This window comes from Pristiophorus japonicus, chromosome 5 (genome assembly GCF_044704955.1).
Source record: "Pristiophorus japonicus isolate sPriJap1 chromosome 5, sPriJap1.hap1, whole genome shotgun sequence".
Taxonomy (NCBI): Eukaryota; Metazoa; Chordata; class Chondrichthyes; family Pristiophoridae; genus Pristiophorus; species Pristiophorus japonicus.
This window is the reverse complement of record NC_091981.1, coordinates 107,618,214-107,644,765: the sequence shown is the minus strand read 5'-3', so window position 1 is coordinate 107,644,765 and position 26,552 is coordinate 107,618,214. Positions and strand designations below refer to the sequence as shown.

Below are 26,552 nucleotides of genomic sequence, written 5' to 3'. Positions count from 1 at the left end.
TGCCCATACAACTTCAGTGAGAGAATTTAATGGGGGCATTACTAGTTCACCCGCATATCATGCTCCATTCTATTGCCAGGCGGTGTCAAAGCTAGAGGAAAGACTCTTGACAATGTCGGCCCACGGATGATGAGAGGCCAAAGATGTCCGGGGAGGAGGAGGGCTTACCCCCCTACGGGTTTACAGACACCAACGCTCAGATCTCCAGCTCTCTGAGGAGCAGTGTGTGAGAAGGCTGCGTTTCCGAAAGGAAGTGCTGACACAGATATGCCATCTCCTACAGATCTGCACTGCTCTGGAGGCAGCCTTCAATACTCCCCTCAACAGGTTTCCGAATTCATTGTGGTGTGCTACATGTTGCACAGCTTGGCCATCATGAGGGGCCATGCATTGCCACTGGGGATTGCATGCCCATCTCAGGAGGAGGAGGACGATGAAGAGGAGCCTGGCGAGGCCCACACTGGATAACCAACCCATCCATGGGGGAGGGAGCGTGGAGATCTGCCGGTCCAACACTCGCATGTTGCCAGCTTGTAATGGACCGGTTCTCCTAAATGGAGGAAACTAAGGGACTGACCTATCAAGAAAGACTGGATCAACTGGGCTTGTATTCACTGGAGTTCAGAAGAATGAGAGGGGACCTCATAGAAACGTTTAAAATTCTGATGGGGTTAGACAGGTTAGATGCAGGAAGAATGTTCCCAATGTTGGGGAAGTCCAGAACCAGGGGACACAGTCTAAGGATAAGGGGGAAGCCATTTAGGACCGAGATGAGGAGGAAATTCTTCACCCAGAGAGTGGTGAACCTGTGGAATTCTCTACCACAGAAAGTTGTTGAGGCCAATTCACTAAATATATTCAAAAAGGAGTTAGATGAAGTCCTTACTACTAGGGGAATCAAGGGGTATGGTGAGAAAGCAGGAATGGGGTACTGAAGTTGCATGTTCAGCCATGAACTCATTGAATGGCGGTGCAGGCTAGAAGGGCCGAATGGCCTACTCCTGCACCTATTTTCTATGTTTCTATGTTTCTATACTGGACACGCTATGTGCCCCCATAAATGCACATCTCCGGTGAACGTTGGAATGATGCACAAGACACCAATGGCAAATGATGAATCATAAATTTTATTGCAACAAAGTCACAAAAACACCCCCACCAAAATAAAACCACACAACATCAAACGTTATATTGCAGGGCACTAAACAACAATGGAACTTCTTTACCGCTGCAAGTTTCGGCTTGGGCACAGAAAGTATGTTACGTAACGCCTGACTTAACGCCAATGCTCCTCCAACTTAAATCACTGAAACTTGCAGTTAGAGGTGCAAACTATTTTCAGGTGCTAACTTCAGCGCCTCGCCACGATTAACGCCCCGAAATCCAAAAAACCCCCAAAACATGGGTTGGAGATTCAGCAGTGTTTTACAAGGATAGAGGGGTCAGAAATGGCTTTTTAGATGGGATGGTTTGAAACGGAGGGGTGCAGAACCTGAGAAAATGTTAGCTAGCATAAGGGTCAGAAAGGTTAGTTGGGTGGTTAACAGTTTGGTGTGAATGGAGCCAAGGGAGCAGGAGGTGGATCTAATAGAATCAAAGAATAGTGGAGCACACAAGGCCATTCAGCCAATCGAGTCCGCGCCAGCTTTTTTGAAGAGCAATCCCGTTAGTCCCATTCCCTTGCCTTTGCTCTTTCCCCATATCTCTGCAATTTGTTTCTTGTTCAAGTATTTATCCAATTGCCTTTTGAAGGCTACTATTGAATCTGCATCCACCACCATATCAGGTAGTGCATTCCAAATCCTAACCACTTGTTGCACACTTTTTTTCCCTCAAATCACCTCTGGTTCTTTTGCCAATCACCTTATATCTGCCCCGAGACCTTTCAGCTGTGGAAAACATTACTCTATCTAAACCCTTCATCATTTTAAGCACCTCAATCAAATCTCCTCTTAGCCTTCCCTGCTCCAAGGAGAAAAGCCCCAGCTTCTCCAGTCTATCTACGCAACTGTAATCTCTAAACCTGGAACCATTCTAGTAAATCTCTTCTGTAACCTCGCCAAAGCATTCACGTCTTTCCTAAAGTGTGGTGATCAGAATTGGGCACAATACTCTACCTGGGGCCGAACTAGTGTTTTATATAGATTTAGTATAACTTCCTGACTAAACTTTCACCTTCATTTTCGGCGATTTTCTCAGCAGTACAGCTGTTTTTGCTAGAGAAACTGCCCGGCGAAAGTTTCCCCTTTCGTTTTTTATGGTACCGCCCAAATCTCAAAACGCCCGCCAGGACCAAACCGCCGACGTGCACCAGGGCGTAAGTTTGGCCTCAACGGAAGCCCGTCCAGATCGCCAAGGTAACCGCCCTGTGAAAGCTGCTTAAACAGGGCGATAGGTGAGAACTCTGCAAAGAAATGTAAGTTAAAGGTTCTTTATTTTTTTTTAAATTGTAAAACGGCGATTAGCTTTAAAAGTATCTTGGGAATGTTTTTTTAAACTTTTTTTTTTTAAAAAGTGAAATTTTTTTTTGGTAAAGTTATCCCCCCTCCCTAGGCCCAACCGCAGCCTCGGACTAAATTTTTAAAAACATTTTAAGAACCACCCATTTTACTTAGTTTCCCCTTTAACGGCCGAGAAATCGCCGAGAATAATGGTGCAATATCCATTTTCTCGCCAAGTGATTATTTTTAACTTAATAATGGAAATTTTCACCAGCGTTACTTGCAAAACATTAGCGGTTTTTCTGGGTGGGCAATTGGGCGTTGAGGGGCTCTTGGAAAAGTCTAGCCCTATGCCTCTATTTATAAAGTCCAGGATCCCATATGCTTTATTACCTGCTTTGTTAACTTGCCCAACCACCTTCAAAAGATTTGTGCACAAACATCCTCAGGCCTCTCTGTCCTTGTACCCACTTTACAATTGAGCTTGTATTGTCTCTCACATGGATCACCTCACACATTTTTTGCATTGAATTTCATCTGCCATGTGTCCACCCATTCCACCAGCCGATCTACCTTCTCTTGAAGTCCATTACTATCTTCCTCACTGTTTACTACACTTCCAAGTTTTGTGTTATCTGAAAATTTTCAAAATTGTATCCATGCAGCTATTACCCCTTTTATCCCATGGGCTTCAATTTTGCAAACAAGCCTAATATGTGATACTTTATCAAATGCCTTTTGAAAATCCATTTATACATCAACTGCACTGTCCTCATTCATCCTCTCTGTTACCTCATCAAAAACATCATGGACAAGATAAGTTCAGAGGGGACATGAGAGAAGTACGAAAGAAACAAGAGAAAGACACTGGATCAGGGTTGAGGCTGCTGTGAACCTGGGAGAGTTTTGGCTTGTGGCAAGGGGAAGCAGCAGAGGCAACTGAATTGATGGTCTCAATCTCAGTGACAAAGAAGTCCATGAGCTCCTTGCATGGTTGGTGGTGAGGGTGGAGAAGCCAGTGAAGAGGAGTTTAAGATGACAGTCGGTAATGGAAAAAAGAAGCCGGGATTACAGAAATTGTGAGCGACTTGCAAAGAATTCTTTCCAGGGGTGAATGCAGAAGGAAGTGGGATTGGAAGGGACTAAGGAGATGTGAGTGTTGAGATACACAAAGAAGTGGTCGGCGATGGCCTAGTCTGTGATTGAAACCATGGTAGCAGAGAGGCCACATAGGATGGCAAGGCAATTAATGAGTAGGAGATGGATCAACTGACTTTCACCCAGTTAAAGGAAATTCAAACACAGTTCTATTGCTTTTAGAAAGTTGTTTTGTTTCAAAAGAGAATGGCCCGCTGGCGTGCAAGTCGCGTAAGTGACCTCCCGCCCACTGAGCTGCCAATTTGGTGCAGGCAGGAGTTGGTTGTAGCAAGGGGAAGGACCACTGCATGAAGGCAGGTCTAATCCCAACGGTAAGTATGAAGACCTGCAAACTTTTTTTTTCAGTGAATCAGGGGGATAAGGTCCCCTGAAAGTGTTCCAGTGTTTTTTTTTGTGTTAATGTTTATTTTTATGTGTTCCCCCTCCCTGGGCCCGACTCAATCCTCGGCGGCACTTTGGCGAGGATCGCATTTGCCGCCGAGATTGGGAGCACCCACCCGCTGCCGCCCAGATTTAGGGCGTAAGTCAGTTTTTTGTCACCGGGCGGTACTGGCAGATCTCTCGGCATTCCTTTGGGCAGCACTTGGCTTTCACCAAGTTCGGGCCCATAGTCTTCAGAAGTGTAATGCTTTGTTGGATATATTAACATACTTTTCACATTATTTTGAAGAGTTTTAGTTTCATACCCCTTTGCAGCTGTGGTATCGGACTGAAGCTCCAAAATGAACAATGTACTTTCATAGGGGGATGCTTTAATGGATTAGGGGGGAGGGGGCGGTGGTTGTTTTGGCGTTGTGTAGGAACCCTGAATGTTTTTGGTGCCCAAGGCCCTAAGTATTCTTAATATGACTCTGCCATTCTGTATGCTCAACAGTGGACAAGGAAGCTGCAGACAACCACTCAAGAACACGTGCCAAGAGATTTTGCATGACTGAGTGGAAGAATGTATCAAAAAGTTCCCTTGGCTCAGGATGAGTTTGGCCTAGTACTACACTACCCCACCCCAGGTGTTTGAGCTGCAAATAGCCTCATTCTATTCCCACTAGAGTTAAGTAGGTTAAGCAGGAGTTTCTCAGGGCAGTGTCCTAGGCCCAACCATCTTCAGCTGCTTCATCAACCTTCCCTCCATCATAAGGTCAGAAGTGGGGATGTTCGTTGATGACTGCACAGTGTTCAGTGCCATTCGCAACTCCTCAGATCATGGTGCAGTCCATGCCCACATGCAGAAAGACCTGGATGACATTTAGGCTTGGGATGATAAGTGACAAGTAACATTCTCGCCACATAAGTGCCAGGCAATGACTATCTCCAACAAGCGAGAGTCTAACCACTGCCCCTTGGCATTCAACGGTATTACCATCGCCAAATCCCCCACCATCAACATCCTGTGGCTCACTGTCGACCAGAAACTTAACTGGACCAGCCACATAAATACTGTGGTAACAAGAGCAGGTCAGAGGTTGGGTATTCTGCAGAAAGTGTGTCTCCTCCTGACTCCCCAAAGCCTTTCCATCATCTACAAGGCACAAATCAGGAGTGTGATGGAATACTCTCCAATTGCCTGGATGAGTGCAGCTCCAACAACACTCGAGAAGTTCAACACCGTCCAGGACAATGGGGATTGGCACCCCATCCACCACGTTAAACATTCACTCCATCCATCACCGTGGCTGCAGTGTGTACCATCTACAAGATGCATTGCAGCAACTCACCAAGGAATCTTTGGCAGCACTCCCAAACCCGCAACCTCTACCAACTAAAAGGACAAGAGCAGCAGGCGCATGAGAACACCACCACCTCCATATTCCCATCCAAGTCACACATCATCCTGATTTGGAAGTTCATTGCCATTCCTTCATTATCGCTGGGTTAAAATCCTGGAATTGTCTCCCTAATAGCACTGTGGGAGTACCTTCACCACACAGACTGCAGCAATTCAAGGCGGCGGCTCACCACCATCTTCTCAAGGGCAATTAAGGATGGGCAATAAATGGTGGCATTGCCAGTGATGCCCACATCCCATGAACGAATAACAAAAAAATGTGACGAATGTGTAAGACAGAGATGCCCTTAGTCATCTCTGCTGTTCTCACTAACCTTGAAACCCAAGTGATGGTATTTAGGTTGGATCGAAGAATCTGTAACCCAGTGACACAAATATCTCACGTCATTTTCTTAATCGAGGATGAGGCTTCAAGATAAATTAGTCTATGAACTTGTGGTGTCCCTGCACCTTACTACAAAATTCACACGAGGCATGTACTGCAGACACAGTCACTACGTGACCTTAACCTTTATTTCGCAGGACCAAGGAGTGCTGACCCTGGGTGGGACTTCCCCTTTTGTACTTAGAAACTCAGGTGAGGAGCGTCTCCCACAAGTTCACCCCCTATGGTCAGGGTGTGCATTTCTAGGGTATAAGTACAGTGTACAGGAGTTGCATGAAGGTTACAGGTGCATGAAGATTACCGTTGCATGATGGTTACAGACATGACAGAACTTTTGCCTTCAATGTCCTTGTAATTAGATGTTAGAACCCATGTCTAATTTGAGTGCTCCAGCTCTGCAATGTGGGAAATACATACTCAAAATCCTTTCCTCAAACATTTGTTCATATAGTTATTGCTAACATTCTGGTCAAACTATAATGTACTACAGGTATTGAAAAATCCCAAAAGATAAGGTGTGTTGAACATATTTTGTGGGAAGAATAAATATTTTACTGTGGATTATGTTGTAATATATTGTCTCAAATGTGTGCAGCCAATTCTTTAATCAGGTTTATTGGTTACAAATTTCAAGATTGTTTGTTTACAAAAAGAACAGCTACTCCTTCTCTGGTATAGGTTGAGCGTCCAAAATCCGGAGTTTCGGAATCCGGACCGATTGGTGGCAGGGTCGTCCGGAATCCGTAAAATGTTCCGGAATCTGGATTCGCCGACCCTGCCGACCTCGGGGCCCCACTGCTGCCTGACCTCGGGCCTTGCCTCCATTCTCCTCGCCCCGCTCGCCGCTGCTCCCCTTACCTCAGGGCCCTGCCGCTGCCCGACCGCGGGCCTCGCCTCCACTCAGGCCCGCCCCAACACCTCCTCTGCGACGGGGCCTGCCAACATGAACACTTCCTTGGCGGCGGAGCCCTGCCCGAACACCTCCGCGGTGACGGGGCCCTGCCCGAACACCTCCACGGTGGCGGGGCCCTGCCCGAACACCTCCTGGACGGGGCCGACGACCTGAACAGCTCCTCGGAGAGCAACCCCCCACTTCTGACGTTCCGAATCTGAGCTCAGGTGTTTCTGGATTTCGGACATCAGAAACACTTTCCGAATTCCGCAAAAACACGAAAACCGGCTCGGCCTCGGTCCCGAGGTTGCCAGATTTGGGACACAACTATATACAAAGTAGGAATCTTTGTTGAAGAGTTCAACAAACCAAATTTATCATAAAATCTATCATTTGTAATCTGTTCAAAGCTCTGACAAGTTGTACAAATCCTATAGAAATATATGATTTTTAAGGGTATTTTGGTGGAAAAAAAGCAATCTTTTTCTGAATTAAAGAAGATGACACGCAGTTCTAGACAGAGCTCTTCCCCTTTGCAACTCTATCCATCCATTACTATCCTTTGCCCTTTTCCTCCCAGTCTCCTCTCCTCCGTTGCACAACATCCTCTGCCCCCAATAGTAGGTTCATTTTAGCTCAGTCTACCAGTTTAACACTACCTGCACAGATACATTGCCCAACCTTGCTTGGCCTATGTTTTACTGTGCTCTTTTCAAATGCTGGATCTCTGCTCAAATTTGGTTTCTTGGACTCTGTGACTCTTCTGCCATCAGGACTGGGCTACTCCTTCAGACTACACTGCATGCTTCGGCTCCCTGGACTCTGCTCTGCCACTCAATCACTTCAAGTTTAAGGTAACTTGTTCCAGTCTACAGGAGCCATCCCCAACCTCCTGCCATTACCTGTTGACCTTCAGGACTGTACTTCAGTGCACTGATGGCACCTCAGCTGTACACTGCGGCTGTGTTGGGTGCTGTACAGAAATCCACCACCTCCTGAGTCAAGGTCCATTTTCACACTGGCTTCTGTGCATTACTGTGATCTCCACCTTTGTTGTTGCTTTCTACTAAGACTTTATCGAGACTCTGCTGGACTGCCTCTATTACAGTACCTAGTCTGTTTCTCCATGCTCTGAATTCCGGTACTCTACTGCAAATGTTTCACTTTTCACTGAGCTAGCTTTCATATGTTCCTGCTGGTTCCCATCCTGCTCTGGAGTCAGCTACCTTACTGCTGAATCTGCTTGCTCCCCATAGCTGCTGACACCACCTAGCGGGATCTGGGGGTACTTGTGCATGAAACACAAAAGGATAGTATGCAGGTACAGCAAATGATCAGGAAGGCCAATGGAATCTTGGCCTTTATTGCAAAGGGGATGGAGTATAAAAGCAGGGACATCTTGCTACAGCTATACAGGGTATTGGTAAGGCCACACCTGCGGCAGTTTTGGTTTCCATATTTATGAAAGGATATACTTGCTTTGGAGGCAGTTCAGAGAAGGTTCACAAGGTTGATTCTGGAGATGAGGGGGTTGACTTAAAAGGAAAGGTTGAGTAGGTTAGGTCTCTACTCATTGGAATTCAGAAGAATTAGAGGTGATCTTATCGAAACGTATAAGATTATGAGGGGGCTTGTCAAGGTGGATGCAGAGAGGAATAAGAATAATAAGAAAGGAATTAGAATAAGAGGCCGCCCATTTAAAACTGAGATGAGGAGAAATTTCTTCTCTCAGAGGGTTGTGGATCTGTGGAATTCGCTGCCTCAGAGAGCTGTGGAAGCTGGGACATTGAATAAATTTAAGACAGAAATAGACAGTTTCTTAACCGTAAGGGAATAAGGGGTTATGGGGAGCGGGCACGGAAGTGGACCGGAGTCCATGATCGGATCAGCCATGATCGTATTAAATGGCGGTGCAGGCTCAAGGGGCTGTATGACCTACTCCTGCTCATATTTCTTATGTTCTTATCCTTCTGTAATCTTTAGTCATCCTTCGCTGGACCAGGTTAGTGTACCAGCTCAAGCTGCTCCCTTATCTCTTGTGATCTTCACTTCCCTACAACTGTCCCTCAGACGAATTCCCTCATCTGCACTGATCCCATGGATTTACTTTTCACCCACCCCTGAATCTCTGGACATCACTGCTCTTGGGCCTTGGGTCTCACTCTTCACTGTTCCTCACTCCTCTGCTTGTAGACCAAATCCGCTGGTGCAGACTGCTAACACCCAAGTCCACTATTCACCCTCCAATGGACCTTGGAATCAGTTTCTGCGGGCTCATGGTTGACTCTCCACTTCTCTTCAGCCCTCCGATTCCATTGGATAATGTCCAGCAGTGCACCCACTGATAATTTTCTCCTTGAACAGTTGCAGGATTCCCTCTCTCTGCACAACTCTCTCCGCACAACTCTCTCCGATCCAGGACACTGGATAGAGCTGACTCCATCCTGTCTAAAAGGTCAATTTCATCCTGTCAGAGGTCCTCAGACATTAACTTTGGACTCTCTCACGTCATCTCCTCGTCTTCTGCTCTCAACTAGGACATGTATCTCCTAATCACTACCAACTGAGCATAACCTAGATTCGCTCGGTGCCCTCTCGGACTCTTGCCAATCATGCTTCGTTGTGGAAGACTGCATTAACATCGTGGCTTTGATGGAAACTTGGCTCATGAGCCGTGACACCTTGCCCCATACTGAAGACACCCCCTCTGGTTATTCTTTCCACCAACTGCCCATGCATAGTGTACCTCCACACTACTGCCACCCTCCATTGACAAAGAAAATCCATTAAAAAAAAAAATCACTGATTCTGCATTTCCCATACAATGGTCCAGTTCTAGGGATAATCGCCCTTTATGGTTTATAATAGGCTGTTTATCTCATATGAAGATCCTTTAGCCTTAGCAACGTAAGTACTAATAGGGCATTCAGCAGCAAAATTATACTCTGAAACATCTAGTATGCTGCATATTATAATGAAAAATTAGATTATCTATGTGATTGCCATTGATAGTTTCATTATAGTATTGGCATGAGGCAAATAAATTATGGATTTTAGATACTCGTCTATGGAGCACAGACAAACGTAAAATTATGGCTCCAGCGCAGGATATTGCACTGCCAGTAGATAACATTGGGCCTGAATTGACGCTCCCCTGAATTCACGTGCCCGCGCACGTGGGGTCCCCGCAAGTTCCAGGTTTAGGTATGCGAAGTGCATGCGCCTAAACCGGAACTTGCAATCTGTCAAGAATTCTCTTGACAGATCCATCGCATCCAAAACTAAAGGGCCTCCACAGGCAGAGAGTTGGGCTATATGCCCAACTGCTGCGCAGCGAATCAAATTCTTATGACTTTTAAAGTACAGAAAAATAAATTTAAAAAACATTTTTTAAATTTAAAATCCTGTTAAATAATGTAAGTTTATTTTTAGACCCTTTAAAATATATAACTTTATTTTTCATAAAATTAAATTTTTGTTTTAAATAATTAATTTAATTCAACTTTTATTAATTTGAAAAATGTGATTTTTTTTTAAGTTACTTTCAGTGGACTAGGAAAATATATTAAAGGGTAAGACTGTAGAAAAGCAGTGGCAAACATTTAAGGAGATAATAAGAACATAAGAAATAGGAACAGGAATAGGCCGTACAGTCCCTCGAGCCTGCTCCGCCATTCAATAAGATCATGGCTGATCTGATCATGGCCTCAGCTCCACTTCCCTGCCCGCTCCCCAAAATCCCTTATCCCCTTATCGTTTAAGAAACTGTCTATTTCTGTCTTAAATTTATTCAATGTCCCACTTTCCACAGCTCACTGAGGCAGCGAATTCCACAGATTTACAACCCTCAGAGAAGAAATGTGTCCTCATCTCTATTTTAAATGGGCAGCTCCTTATTCTAAGATCATGCCCTCTAGTTGTAGTCTCCCCCATCAGTGTAAACATCCTCTCTGCATCCACCTTGTCAAGCCCCCTCATAATCTTATACGTTTCTATAAGATCACCTCTCATTCTTCTGAATTCCAATGAGTAGAGGCCCAACCTACTCAAACTTTTTTCCTAAGTCAACCCCCTCATCCCTGGAATCAACCTAGCGAATCTTCTCTGAATTGCCTCCAAAGCAAGTATATCCTTTCGTAAATATGGAAACCAAAACCGCATGCAGTATTCCAGATGTGGCCTCACCAATATCTTATATAGCTGTAGCAAGACTTCCCTGCTTTTATACTCCATCCCCTTTGCCATAAAGGCCAAGATACCATTGGCCTTCCTGATCACTTGCTGTACTTGCATACTATCCTTTTGCGTTTCATGCACAAGTACCCCCAGGTCCCGCTGTACTGCGGCACTTTGCAATCTTTCTTCATTTAAATAATAACTTGCTCTTTGATTTTTTTTCTGCCAAAGTGCATGACCTCACACTTTCCAACATTATACTCCATCTGCCAAATTTTTGCCCACTCACTTAGCCTGTCTATGTCCTTTTGCAGATTTTTTTTTGTCCTCACACATTGCTTTTCCTCCCATCTTTGTATCATCAGCAAACTTGGCTATGCTACACTCAGTCCCTTCTTCCAAGCAGAGATATTTCACAACTCTCAGCAGATATATTCCAGTGAGAAACAAAATCTCTAAGAGAAGGATGAACCATCCCTGGCCAACTGAGGAAGTAAAGGATGATATCAAATTGAAAACAAAGGCATACAATGTTGCGACAAACAGTGGAAGGCCAGAGGAGTGGGAAATATTTAGAATCCAGCAAAGGACGACTAAAAAAAATGATAAAGGCAGAGAAGGTAGCATATGAGAGTAAACTAGCAAGAAATATAAAAACAGAAAGCAACGGCTTCTACGGGTATATAAAAAGGAAGCGAGTAGCTAAAGTAAATGTTGGTCCCTTAGAGGATGAGAGTGGGGAATTAATAATGGTTAACAAGGAAAAGGTGGAGACTTTGAACAAATATTTTCAATCGGTCCTCACAGTAGAAGACAAATCCCCTGGACCTGATGGGCTGCATCGTAGGGTCTTAATAGAAGTGGTTGTAGAGATAGTGGATGCATTGGTTGCAATCTACCAAACTTCCCTGGATTCTGGAGAGGTCGCAGTGGACTGAGAAACCGCAAATGTAACACCCCTATTTAAGAAAAGGAGGGAGACAGAAAGCAGGAAACTATAGACCAGTTAGCCTAAAATCTGTCATTGGGAAAATGCTGGAGTCCATCATTAAGCGAGTAGTATAGTAGCAGGACATTTAGAAAATCAAAATGCAGTCAAGCAGAGTCAGCATGGTTTTATGAAAGGGAAATCATGTTTGACAAATTTGCTGGAGTTCTTTGAGGATATAACAAGCAGAGTGGATAAAGGGGAACCAGTAGATGTCGTGTATTTGGATATCCAGAAAGCATTCGATAAGGTGCCACGTAAAAGGTTACTGCATAAGAGTTCACAGGGTTGGGGGTAATATATTAGCGTGGATAGAGGATTGGCTAACTAACAGAAAACAGAGAGTCGGATAAATGGGTAATTTTCAGGTTGGCAAACTATAACTAGTGGAAAGCAAGTTGTGAGCAGGCCATAAAGAATCTACGAAGGGATATAGATAGGCTCAATGAATGAGCAAAAATTTGGCAGATGGAGTATAATGTGGGAAAATGTGAGGTTATCCACTTTGGTAGGAAAAATAAAAAAGCAAACTACTATTTAAATTTGGAGAGATTACAAAATGCTACAATACAGAGGGATCTGAGGGTTCTTGTACATGAAACACAAAAAGTTAGCATGCAGGTACAGCAAGTAATTAGGAAGGCAAATGGTATGTTGGCCTTTATTGCAAGGGTGATGGAGTATAAAAGTAGGGAAGTCCTGCTTCAACTGTACAGGGTGTTGCTAAGACCACACCTGGAGTACTGCGTACAGTTTTGGTCTCCTTATTTAAGGAAGGATATACTTGCATTGGAGGCAGTTCAGAGAAGGTTCACAAGGTTGTTCCCTGAGATAAAGGAGTTGTCATATGAAGAAAGGTTGAGCAGGTTGGGCCTATACTCATTGGAGTTTAGAAGAATGAGAGGAGATCTTATTGAAACATATAAGATTCTGAGGGGGCTTGACAGGGTAGATGCAGAGAGGATGTTTCCCCTAATGGGGAGTCTAGAACTAGGGGGCATAGTTTCACAATAAGGGGTCTCCCATTTAAGACAGAAATGAGGAGGAATTTCTTCTCTCAGAAAGTCGTGAATCTTTGGAATTCTCCACCCCAGGGAGCTGTGGAGATAAACAGGATTTTGAATGATAAGGGAGTCAAGGATTATGAGGAACGGGCAGGCAAGTGGAGTTGAGACCAGGATCAGATCAGCCATGATCTTATTGAATAGCGGAGCAGGCTCGAGTAGCCAAATGGCCTACTTGTGCTCCTATTTCTTATATTCTTATGTTTCTGTGCTTTGGGAGGGTATTCCCATTCATACTTATGGTGGTTCCGTATATACGGAATTATCATAAGTATGAATGGGGATTCCTCCTTATACTGATAGATTGGGCCAGGCCATGTGATCCCAGTGATGCATACAAAACCCATACGCTCCTGGGATACGTGGCCCCATGTTGGCCTTCGCATAGAGGCCCAGGACCGCAAGTCACCGAACCTCTGGGACCACCAGTTTCTTTCATAGAAATTTTTGCAGTCGGAGGCATCCGCCCGCAAATTCTGGGCCGTTGAGTCTGCATCATACATCAAAAAGGGCATAACAGTAAGTTTTGTGTGGAATGAAGACCGATTCCCACAGCGACAGCACTCCATATTCCACTTATTCTCCAACAATTCATCACTGCTCTTTCATTATTTACTCTCATATACTCATTCATTTGAAATTAGACTCCACAACCAAAGGTTCTTTGCTCTAATGCAAAGATTCCTAGTTTTTCAGAACTCTCATCATAACTATATCTTCTTATTCTTGGTTTCATCCTAATCTAAATCACACTTTTCTCTAGCTCTATATGCTTTCTATCAATGGATGCACAAAACTGCACACAGTAATTCAACTGTGGCTAAACAAATGTCTGTACATACATACATCATTATCTTCCTTTTGTAGATACAAGAGTGAAACTCTCATTTGCCCTTTTATGGTTTTCTTGACCTACAATTTTGCTTTTAATAATCTTTGTTTTTGCAGTCCAATATCTCTTTTTCCATTCCATTGTGAACTTCCTTCAATGCCGAGGCCCAAATCTTTTATGTATATGGGGGACTGGTGAAATCCCATCAGAGATCTCTTTATGCCAATAGGTGACTCTTGCCAAACCAAGAAACAGCCATTAATTCCTACTCTCTGCCTTCTATCCTTCAGCTATCACTCTATTCTTGCCATCATCTTACCTTCAATATTGTGCACCTTCATGTTTATGATTCTCTTATGTGGCACTTTATCAAGTGATTTTTAAAAATCTAAATTAGCCACATCTACTGCTTTCCCTTTATATATATGCTCAAATAATTTTCTTTAAGAACTTGTCTAAATTAGTTAAGCATGACCTGTCCTTTACAAACTCATGTGAACTTGCTCTGATTAACCAATACCTTTCTAACTGTTCATTTATATTATTCTTTTTTGCTGTCTCCATCAGTTGTTCAAATACTGATAGAAGGCGGGCTGATCTATGGTTATGTGGTTTATCCCTTTCCCCTTTTCTGAATAGGGGTGTAACATTTGCCACTATCCAGTCCTTTTTCTTTTGTACATGTATTTCATTCCCCCAATTATATTAGTATACATATGGCCTTTAACCATAAGGGAATGGGTACAGGGAGGTTTCCACTGCTTAAATGCGTTTTTTGTACGTGTGTATATAGTTTCGCGACAAATGAATAAATATTCAAGGAGAGGTGAACAAATTATAAATGCAAGTTTATATTATACAAATAGCAAAGGAACACCTCCCCAAGATAAAGTGTGAAATACACGCTCGTTATGTTAAAATTGCACTATTGTCTTGACAAGTGAAGCCGATGGGAAAACTCACAAAGATTAATAATTTGAAATGCATATTTTGTTTTATATTATAGTTAAAACCATAAGATAAAGTGTTAGACTCACCTCGGTCAAAAGCCATTTTAACATCTTCAATGTGCTCGGTAAATCCAGAGACTCTGTAAAGCCCTTCAGATTTCAAACCTATTGCACAAGTGGAAAATTGTTAATTTATTAAGTGCAGTGTGTATGGTGGGGGTGATAGTTAATGGAGTTTAAAATAAAATTTTTCAAAGCACATCCATGAATATTCTCATGTTGGGAATACTACAGGTATCCAGAACCCAACACCCGACTCCATGCAGGAAGAAGTCAAAATGTTCATTAATACACCTACTGGTTTAGTGGGGGGGAAAAGAGCCTACATAATTCCCTCTTCCATCCAATGAAAATCAAACATGTGGAGGAGTCTGCTTTTAATCTGATATTTTAAAATTTCTCTGTATTCTTTTTAAAACAGGAAAAAAATGTATTTAAGATTAGAAAATAAGACTACTGAGTGCATCGGTAACCCCACAACATTCATGGGATACAACTTTCACTGAAATATTTTCATTCCATATATACATTAATACAGTATGCTCCCTTCATCCATACATTTTGAAAATCTCATGCTAAATAAATGTCCCCTTGTAACCCAATAACATCAGAAAATCTGAGATCTAATGATCACTACAGTTACAGCCATGACAATGAGAACACCAACAGCTTTTTGACTTTGAAGAGATAACATTTTGATGTAACCATGTGCCACACACGCTTGGATCTGCTGCATGTTTTATCACTTTTATTCTTATCTTTTGATCTACTCATAAAATACCCATGGCATAAATAGAAAACACAAGAGGAATCTGCTGGAAATTATATATATCTAACGGACAGACCATAATGCATAATGGTTTTTATTTGTTCCTGTGTTATTTAGTCAGATTTTGTAACATATCCAATGCACTGTAGCATGTTTCCTCAATTAAATATATAATGCTGGAGATTTTGAACATATTACAAATTATCTCTGCATTAGGGTTCTAAAATTTATACTATGTAATCAGTCTCAATTATTGCCATCTATATAGAGCCCCTCTTGGCTAACTTTTACCTTTACTTTAAAAGAACAGCAACTTGCATTTATATAGTGCCTTTATATAGTGTTGTATAATAGAAGACTAGTGATCCCTTTGTCTTTTTCAGGTTTGAGATGAACTCCAAACTAAAAGCAATGCAGTATAACATCTTCAAAGATACTGAAGATATTTGTGACATAATTTCTGCATGTTTACAGTGTAATAGGCTGCAGATTACAGGCACACTTTATGCATTATGGACAACAACAACAACTTGTATTTATATAGCACCTTTAACATCGTGAAACACCCCAAGGCGCTTCACAGGGGTGTTTCAAGACAAAACAAATAAACTTGACACCGAGCCACATAAGAAGAAATTCCGGTCGATAAACCAAAAGCTTGGTCAGAGGTAGGTTTTAAGGAGCATCTTAAAGAAGGGAAGAGAGGTAGAGAGGCAGAGAAGTTTAGGGAGGGCGTTTCAGAACTTAGGCCTAGGCAGCTGAAGGCATGGCCACCAATGGTTGAGCAGTTATAATAAGGGATGCTAAAGAGGGCAGAATTTGAAGAGCGCAGACATCTCAGGCGGTTGTGAGGCTGAAGGAGATTACAGAGATAGGGAAGGGCGAGACCATGGAGGGATTTGTAAACAAAGATGAGAATTTTGAAATCGAGGTGTTGCTTAACCGGGAGCCAATGTAGGTCGGCGAGGACATGGGTGATGGGTAAGCGGAACTTGGTGTGAGTTAGAACACAGGCTGCCAAGTTTTGGATGACCTCAAGTTTAGAATCATAGAATCATAGAAATTTACAGCACGGTTGGAGGCCATTTCGGCCCATTGTGTCTGCGCTGGCCAAAAAAGAGCTATCCAGCCAAATCCCACTTTCCAGTTCTTGGTCCGTAGCCCTGTAGGTTATGACACTTCAAATGCACATTCAAGGACTATTTAAATGAAATGAGGGCTTCTGCCTCTACCACCCTTTCAGGCAGTAAGTTCCAGATCCCCACCACCCTCTGGGTGAAGAAACTTCCCCTCAAATCCCCTCTAAACCTCCTACCAATTACTTTAAATCTATGTCCCCTGGTTGTTGACCCCTCTGCCAAGGGAAACAGGTCCTTCCTATCCATTCTATCTAGGCCCCTCAATTTTATACATCTCAGTAAGGTCTCCCCTCAGCCTTCTCTGTTCCAAAGAAAACAACCCCAGCCTTTCCTCATAGTTAAAATTCTCGAGTCCAGGCAATATCCTCGTAAATCTCCTCTGTACCCTCTCTAATGCAAACACATCTTTCCTGTAATGTGCACGCAGTACTCTAGCTGTGGCCTAACTAGTGTTTTATACAGTTCAATCATAACCTCCCTGCTCTTTTATTCTATGCCTCGGCTAATAAAGGCAAGTATTCCGTAGGTGTTCTTAACCACCTTATCTATCTGGCCTGCTACCTTCAGGGATCTGTGGACATGCACTCCAAGGTCCCTTTGTTCCTCTACACTCCTCAGTGTCCTACCATTTAATGTGAATTTCCTTGTCTAGTTAGCCCTCCCCAAATGCATTACCTCACACTTTTCCAGATTGAATTCCATTTGCCACTCTTCTGCCCACCTGATGAGTTTATTGATATCTTCCTGCAGGCTACAGTTTTCTTCTTCTTTATCAACCATACAGCCGATTTTAGTATCATCTGCAAACTTCTTAATCATACAGCCTACATTCAAGTCTAAATCATTGATATGTACCACAAAAAGCAAGGGACCTAGTACTGAGCCCTGCGGAACCCCACTGGAAAGATACTTCCAGTCACAAAAACACCCATCAACCATTACCCTTTGCTTCCTGCCTCGGAGCCAATTTTGGATCCAACTTGCCACTTTGCCCTGGATCCCATGGGCTTTTACTTGCGTGACCAGTCTGCCATGTGGAACCTTATCAAATGCCTTGCTAAAATCCATATATACGACGTCAAATGCACAACCTTCGTTGACCCTCCTTGATGCCTCCTCAAAAATTCAATCAAGTTAGTCAGACACGACCTTTCCTCAACAAATCCAAGCTGACTGTCTTTGATTAATCCGTGTCTTTCTGAATGAAGATTTATCCTATTCTTTAGAATTTTTTCCAATAATTTTCCCACCACCGAGACTGACTGGCCTGTGATTACATAGTCTATCCCTTTCTCCCTTTACATAGGGTAGAATGTGGGAGGCCAGCCAGGGGTGCATTGAAGTAGTCAAGTCTAGAGGTAACACAGGCATCGATGAGAGTTTCAGGAGCAGATGAGCTGAGGCAGGGGCAGAGACGGGCAATGTTATGGAGGTGGGTATAGGCGATTTTAGTTATGCCGCGGATATGCGGCCGGAAGCTCATTTCAGGGTCTAATATGACACCTAGGTTACGAACAGTCTGGTTCAGCCTCAGACAGATGCTAAGGAGAGGGATGGAGTCGATGGCTAGGGAATGCAGTTTGTGGCGAGAACCAAATATTTAATTGGAGAAAATTTCTGCTCATTTAGTACTGGATGTCAGACAAGCAGTCTTAATTCAGAGACTATGAAGGGGTCGAGAGAAGTGGTGGTGAGGAAGAGCTGGGTGTCATCAGCGTACACGTGGAAATAGATGCCGTGTTTACGGATGATGTCGCCAAGGGGAAGCATATAGATGAGAAATAGGAGGGGGCCAAGGATAGATTCTCGAGGGACACCAGAGGTAACGATGCGGGAGTGGGAAGAGAAGCCATTGCAGGTGATTTTCTAGCTATGACTAGATAGATAAGAATGGAACCAGGCGGGTGCAGTCCCACCCAGCTGGACGGTGGTGGAGAGGCGGTGGAGGTGGATGAAGTGGTCAACTGAGTCAAAGGCTGCAGACACGTCGAGAAGGATGAGGAGAGATCATTTACCTTTGTCACAGTCACAAAGGATGTCAGTTGTGACTTTGATGAGAGCCGTTTCGTACTGTAACAGGGCCAGAAACTAGATTGAAGGGAATCAAACAGGGATTTCCGAGAATAACAGGCACGGATTTGGGAGGCAATAAAACGTTCAAGGACTTTGGAGAGGAAAGGGAAGTTGGAGATGGGGCGGTACCTTGCAAGCACAGTGAGGTCAAAGGTTGGTGGTTTAAGGAGAGAGGTGATGACGGCAGATTTGAGGGAGAGGGGACAGTAACTGAAGAGCAGAACCATTAACAATGTCAGCTAACATGGGAGCCAGAAAAGGAAGTTGGGTGGGTCAGCAGTTTAGTAGGAATAGGGTCAAGGGAGCAGGAAGTGGGGCTCATGGACAAGGTGAGTGTGGAGAGGCCAAGAGGGGAGATCGGAGAGAAACTGGAGAGAGATGCGAGTTCAGGGCTAGGGCAGGGGGGAACCTCAGAGGACGTTTGGCCCGGTGGGCATGGGGAAGAAAGGGAACTGGCAGAGACAGCTGATCGGATGGTCTCAATCTTTGAGACAAAGTCATCCAGGAGCTCCTCGCATTTGTTGGAGGTGAGTGTGGTGGAGACAGGGGACTTACTTTATTTTTCAAACAAGCTGAAGAAAAGTAGGAAATTATAAATTTTTCTTTAAAACAGTGGTTAACAGAATAACCCAAAACACTTTAATCTCAAAATTATGATCAGCGTTTTTATGCCACAAACTCCGTTCCCTAGCCACCAAATCCATCCCGCTCCCTGGCAACTGTCCGAACCAGACTGTTCGCAACCTTGGTATCATATCTGACCCAGAGATGAGCTTCCGACTACATATCCGTGCCATCACGAAGATCGCCTATTTCCACCTCCTTAACATTGCCTGACTCCACCCCTGCCTCAGCTCATTTGCTGCTGATACCCTCGTCCTTGCATTTGTTACCTCTAGACTACGCTATTCCAATGCATTCCTGGCCGGTCTCCCAAGTTCTATGCTCTGTAAACTTGAGGTCATTCAAAATACTGTTGGCCATGTCCTAACTCGCACCAAGTCCCGTTCACGCAATACCCCTGTGCTCGCTGACCTACATTGGCTTCTAGTTAAGCAACGCCTCGATTTTAAAATTCTCATCCTTGGCTGAGGGGTGCGACACCTTACCCTTAAATAAAGCCTCCCCGCCTGGCTATACCTTCCACCACTTGCCCCGCTCAGACCGCCATGGTGGTGGTGTGGCTCTTATCACCAAATCACAGTGGTCTGTCCCTCCACTCCTCCAGCACTTTCTCCTCCTTTGAGCATCTCGCCTTATTTCACCCCTCTTACCTCTCATTTAAGATTCTCGTTCTCTACCGCCTGCTCAAGTACCATAAAAATTTTAATATCGAGATACCTTCATTGCTTTCCTCCCTCAGCCTCTGCACCAAGCGACTTCGCATCTTGGTAATTGTAACCTCTATCTCAATTCATCATGCTCTCTCTCCTCGGAGTTCACTAGCCTCTTATCCTCCCTTAATTGCTCCCATGTAAAGTCCCCAACCCATATTCACAGCCACCCCCTCGACCTTACCATCTCTTGTGGCCTTGCTACTCCCATCATGTCAATCGCAGAGAAGGCCATCTCTAACTACTTCCTCGTATCACTCTCCACCCGCATCCCCTTCCCCCCCCCAACCCTAATTCCTTCTGTCCCTAGAAAAAGCTCTCTCCCAACTGCACTTATGAAATCCCAACTGTCCAGCCTTTGACCCTCCATTCATCACGACATTTATGCATCTCACCATCATTTTTGATGTCCTAGTCCCTATTAAAACAATTACTCTCTCTCACCCTGGCCATTCACCCTGGTATGGTCCTGATCTTCGCTCCCTTAAGTCCAAGGGAGGCAGACTTGAATGTATATGACGGACAACTGGCTTAGCCATTCACTGCCAGATCTGGCTGGACCTGGCATTATTGGGTCCTGCTCTTGCCTGCCAAAATTGCTCACTATTCCAGAATCATTCTGTAATGCAAAGAAAAATCCCGGCATCTATTCTCTACTGTGCACTGCCTTCTTAAATCCATTCCCCTGTATCCTCCACTTTCACCTTCGACATCAAGTGTGAGGAGCTCATGGACTTCTTTGTCTCTAAGATTGAGACCATCCGTTCAGCTGCCTCTGTCACTCCCTTGCTTCCCCATCCCACCAGGCCAAATTTCCTCTAAGGGTCCCCCCTGGCTTAGCCCTGAACTCTCATCTTTCTCCAGTTTCTCTCTGATCTCCCCTCATGACCGCTCCACACTCATCTTGTCCATGAGACCCAATTCCTGTTCCCTTGGCCCTATTCCCACCAAAGTGCTGACCCCACAACTTCCTTTTCTGGCTCTCATGCTGACATTGTTAAAATGTTCTCTCTCCTCAGGTACTGTCTCCCTCTCTCTCAAATCTGCCATCATCAACCCTCTCCTCAAAAACCAACCCTTGACCCTACCGCCCTGTCTCCAAATTGTCAGACTGCTTGTCCGACATCCAGTTCTGGATGAGCAGAAATTTTCTCTAATTAAATATTGGCAAAACCGAAGCCATTGTTTTCAGTCCGCGTCACAAACTCTGTTCTCTAGCCACTGGCTCCATCCCCCTCCCTAACATGTGTCAGAGGCTGAACCACACTATTCGCAACCTCGGTGTCATATTTGACCCTGAAATGAGTTTCCGATTACATATCCGCAACATAACCAAGACTGCCTATTTCCGTAACATAACCCGTCTCCATCCCTGCCTCAGCTCATTTGCTGCTGAAACCCTCATCCATGCCTTTGTTATTAGACTTGACTATTCCAATGCACTTCCAATGCATTCCAAGTTAACCTCCCACGTTTTACCATATGTAAACTTGAAGTCATCCAAAACTCAGCTGCCCGTGTCCTAAAAGTCCCATTCATCCATCAGACCTGTGTTCTCTCAACTATATTAATTTCTGGTGAAGCAATGCCTCGATTTCAAAAATCAAAATCCTTGTTTTCAAATCATCCATAGCATTGCCCCCCTCCCTATCTTTTTAATCTCTTCCAGCCCACAAACCACCCCCCTCTCCCGAGATATCTGTGTGCATAGAAACATAGAAAATAGGTGCAGGAGTAGGCCATTCGGCCCTTCGAGCCTGCACCACCATTCAATAAGATCATGGCTGATCATTCCCTCAGTACCCCTTTCCTGCTTTCTCTCCATACCCCTTGATCCCCTTAGCTGTAAGGGCCATATCTAACTCCCTCTTGAATATATCCAATGAACTAGCATCAACAACTCTCTGCGGCAGGGAATTCCACAGGTTAACAACTCTCTGAGTGAAGAAGTTTCTCCTCATCTCAGTCCTAAATGGCCTACCCCTTATCCTAAGCCTATGTCCCCTGGTTCTGGACTTCCCCAACATCGGGAACATTCTTCTCACATCTAACCCATCCAGTCCCGTCAGAATCTTATATGTTTTTATGAGATCCCCTCTCATCCTTCTAAACTCCAGTGAATAAAGGCCCAGTTGATCCAGTCTCTCCTCATATGACAGTCCACCCATCCCCGGAATCAGTCTGGTGAACCTTCGCTGCACTCCCTCAATAGCAAGAACGTCCTTCCTCAGATTAGGAGACCAAAACTGAACACAGTATTCCAGGTGAGGCCTCACTAAGGCCATGTACAACTGCAGTAAGACCTCCCTGCTCCTATACTCAAATCCCCTAGATATGAAAGCCAACATACCATTTGCCTTCTTCACCACCTGCTGTACTGCATGCCAACTTTCAATGTCTGATGAACCATGACACCCAGGTCTCGTTGCACTTCCCCTTTTCCTAATCTGCCACCATTCAGATAATATTCTGCCTTCGTGCTTTTGCCCCCAAAGTGGATAACCTCACATTTATCCACATTATACTGCATCTGCCATGCATTTGCCCACTCACCTAACCTGTCCAAGTCACCCTGCAGCCTCTTAGCGCCCTCCTCACAGCTCACACCGCCACCCAGTTTAATGTCATCTGCAAACTGAACGGCCCTCTTGAGCATTCCTGATTCTAAATGCTCCACCACTGATGGCATTGGTGGCCCTGCCTTCTGTTGCCTAGGCCCTAAGCTCTGGAATTCTCTCTGTAAATCACTCTGCATCACTGCCTCTTTCCTTCGTTAAGTTGTTTCTTAAAATCTACCCTTTTGACCAATCTTTTGGCCCTAATTTCTCCTTATGTGGCTCAGTATCAAATTCTGTGTCTTATAATACTCCTGTGAAAGTATCTTGTGACATTTTACTATGTTAAAGGCACTATATAAATATAGGTTGTTGTTGTTTTCAAATCACTCCATGGCCTTGCCCCTCCCTATCTCTATAACCTCCTCCACCCCCACAACCCTCAGAGATATCTGCGTTCCACCAGTTCTGGCCAATTGAGCATCCCGATTTTAATCGCTCCACATTGGCAGCCGTGGCTGTGCCTTCACATGAATATAACTGCTCCACTGGCAATGCAAGGCAGCCATAACCAAAGAGCATCAACTGCCATTGGATACAGTATAAACAAGCAAACACTAAACCAAAATTATATGTTACAGCATTATGAAGAGTGTGCCCAAACCTCGTATTTCAATCTCTCGAATACACATATCCACGACCATGGGTCTCTGTGTGTTGTGCGCTTTTACCAGCGTTGTCAAGTCACAACTGTACACCTTCTTGATTCTCTTGAGGTCAGGCTGACAGTCATTGGGTACAAATTTTGAACACTGCTTATGTACATTCAGCCCACAGTCTGGAATAAAAATCAACAGAAGTATAATTACACAGCACTTTTGTCATGTGGCTCAGAAGCACAATTACTGCAATATCAATCACAAAGTGCATACTCTTTTGCTAAGTTTTAAAACTCCTCAGAAGTTCTAGTGTCACCACAACAGATCTCATACCAGCAAATTATACATTCAGTATTGGCCTGCCCATGTCAGACCAATTTTGTGTAAATTGCTTCCAACTCTTAAATGAACGGTGGGATCCTGAAGGGAGAAGGAAGTGGAAAGACAAGGCTTTATCAATAAAAATTAGATCAGTTTAGGATAGAAGGCAATGAGAGTTAAATTTATAAAAGAAATGGGAGAGGAAATTGGAAAGAGGGCAACAGGGGAGAAGGGAAAACAGGGCAAGAAGTATTTCACTTTTATTTAAAATTGTGTTTCAAGCAATTATTTTTGTAGTTTAGGATTAATATTATAGTTAAAAAACTATTGACATACAAGTATCTCTTTACTGTAATATTAGTGTCTGTTAGAGCATGGACCTACCAATAGTAATACCCATGTGTGAACTGTAATCCAGTAAACTTTAAATACAACTGTAAAATAGGATTGTAACATATAGATGAGTTGTGATTTATACATCAGGTTTTATTGCATTGTTACTCTATATTCGCAAAAAGTGTTTTCGGACAAAGGCAAAAGTCTCACTATTATTGTTAATTCCTTTTTCATGAGTCAGTGGCAAAGAAGCATTCCAAAATTAACAGAGCGGAAAGAGAAAGAATTCTGCAATTCACATTGTGTTTTGTTTTGAACCAATGATGAATACAATGTTACTGAGAAAATGTGGTGCATTAACTTTTTTTTGGCTTGTATCAGGAACAACTGTGGACAATCCTCAATTTTCAAGCTCCACTGGTTTATACAGTAAAAACTTTCATTTTGGATGAGTTTCACTTGGCATGGAAAGCAGTTCCGTGAGCTGTTTGACAGAATACTCCTTATTAAAAACATCACACAAATGATTAATTACCCAATCCTGATAAGTACATTCACTGCAACGGAGACTGGATTTTCCAAAAATAGTGATGCTTGGGTCGAAACTTCAATACAGAGGGAATGATTAGGAATGGAAATCCAAATCAATAATTATATACTGTATTTTTATGACTATTTGGTGCAGAACTGCATAGACAACATATAAATCACCCACACCTTTTGAGGATGAAGGAAAACAGGTTAAAGCCAAGAGTTGAATCGACTATAGCTTATGTACTGGCAGAGTACTGAAGGAGACGTGTGCTGTTCTTTCTTTTCCTTCAACAAAAACTGACAATTCCTAGTATGGAGGAGTCAGTAGAGGGAACCTGGGAAGAGAGCTACAGCCTGGCCCGAAATATAATAGATACAATGAATGAATCCAGGGTTGCAGCCTGGATCCCCCGTTGCCCCACATCCACCGCCTTGCAACTTCCTTCCTCAGCTGGTTTCTGATACAGTGAAACCGGAGCACAACCGCACAGCATATCCCAGGGCTGTCCAAGAAAATAATTAGTCACAAATATATAGTACTTCGATTAATTATCGTTTATCTAGACCCCACACATGCCTCAACAACAACAATTTGCATTTATTTTGTGCCTTTAATATAGTAAAACATCCCAAGGTGCTTCACAGGAACGTTATCAAACAAAATCTGACACCAAGCCACATAAGGAGCTATCAGGGCATATAAGGAACGTCTCAAAGGAGGCGAGAGGTGGAGAGTGGCGGAGAGATTTAGGGAGGGAATTCTAGAGATTAGGCCTTGGCAGCTGAAGGCATGGCTGCCAATGGAGGAGCGATTAAAAGTGGGGACGTGCAAGAGGCCAGAATTGGATTGTGCAGATATCGCGAAGGGTTATGGGGCTGGAAGAGGTTACAGAGATAGGGAAGGGCGAGGTCTTGGAGGGATTTGAAATTAAGGATGAGAATTTTAAAAATCGAGGCGTTGGTCAACCGGATGCCAATGTAGGTCAGCGAGCACAGGGGTGATGGGTGAACGGGACTTGGTGTGAGTTAGGGCGTGGGCAGTCGCGTTTTGGATGAGCTTAAGTTGGGCAATATTTTGTTTGATAAAGATAGCATAATAGAGAATACATCATTGTAGAGCTATACAGAAATTATAATAAATGTAAGCAATTGGAAAGTGATGAAACTATATACAAGGCATTTATATAATCAAAGCTTTTTTTAAAAAAGGAAATAACAGCAAAATAAGTGAATAGGAAATATATAAGCTGTAAGTAAAATGTGTGTATATATAGGCCCCGACCATGGTGAAGCTAAGTTCCGCCAAGTGCCACCCAAAGGACCGCTGAGATCCTGATGGTACTTTCGGCGGAAATTTCATGAAAAAGTCCTGGAAAGACCGCCGTCCAGTAGCAAAAAAAGGACTTGCGCATGAATCTGGGCGGCAGATCCCAATCTCGGCGACAAATGCAATCCTCGGCAAAGTACTGCCGAGGATTGAGTCGGCCCGGGGGTGGTGGGGGGGGGGGAGGGGCCGAAATTAAAATTTCCCCAAAATAAGAAAAAAAAAGTGGAAAAACTTCAGGAGACCCCATCCACCCGAATCGCGGGGAAAAACAAAGAAATGTTTACTGACCTTGTTTCGCAGGTCTTCATACTTACCATTGAGGTTAGACCTCCCTCCTCAGGGCGGTCCCCTGCTGTAGTGGACTCCCGCCCGGACCAAACTGGCAGGTCGGCAGGTGGGAAGACACTTACGTGCGTTGCACGCCAGCGGACGGTCCCCAGCGGTCTTCCCTCTCCGCCGGCAGGAGGCCTCCACCAAACTCGCTCAGAAGGGAGACCACCCAGAAAACTTGGGGGCAGCAGGTGGTGAGTCCACCAAGTTCGGCCCGTTAGTGTGCATATGATAAAAATTGGATTTTTTTTCTATATGTATAAATTATTGCCAAAAATTTGCATGTAATATCTGGCATATAAATGATACAGAAGGTATTAAGAAAATTTTATATTTGTGTATTAATAATATTTGATTGATATTATCTATTTCTTTTTATATCCTATTAAAAAAACATGTCTGCAACACTTGACTTCCTGTTGTCACTTTTCTGTCACACTTTTTGT

The 26,552-nt window shown here is 43.8% G+C and overlaps 1 protein-coding gene across 4 annotated transcripts in view; it reads right to left on the bottom strand.

Moving 5' to 3' along the window:
• chn2 (chimerin 2) overlaps window positions 1-26,552 on the bottom strand; it is a 485,758-nt gene that overhangs the window by 12,360 nt on the left and 446,846 nt on the right. For all 4 annotated transcript variants that reach the window (XM_070880837.1, XM_070880839.1, XM_070880840.1 and 1 more), the window contains 2 exons: window positions 23,264-23,437; window positions 14,757-14,834 (listed from right to left, as the gene is read on the bottom strand). In XM_070880837.1, coding sequence (XP_070736938.1) covers window positions 14,757-14,834; window positions 23,264-23,437 — 252 coding nt within the window. The remainder of the gene's footprint in view (window positions 1-14,756; window positions 14,835-23,263; window positions 23,438-26,552) is intronic.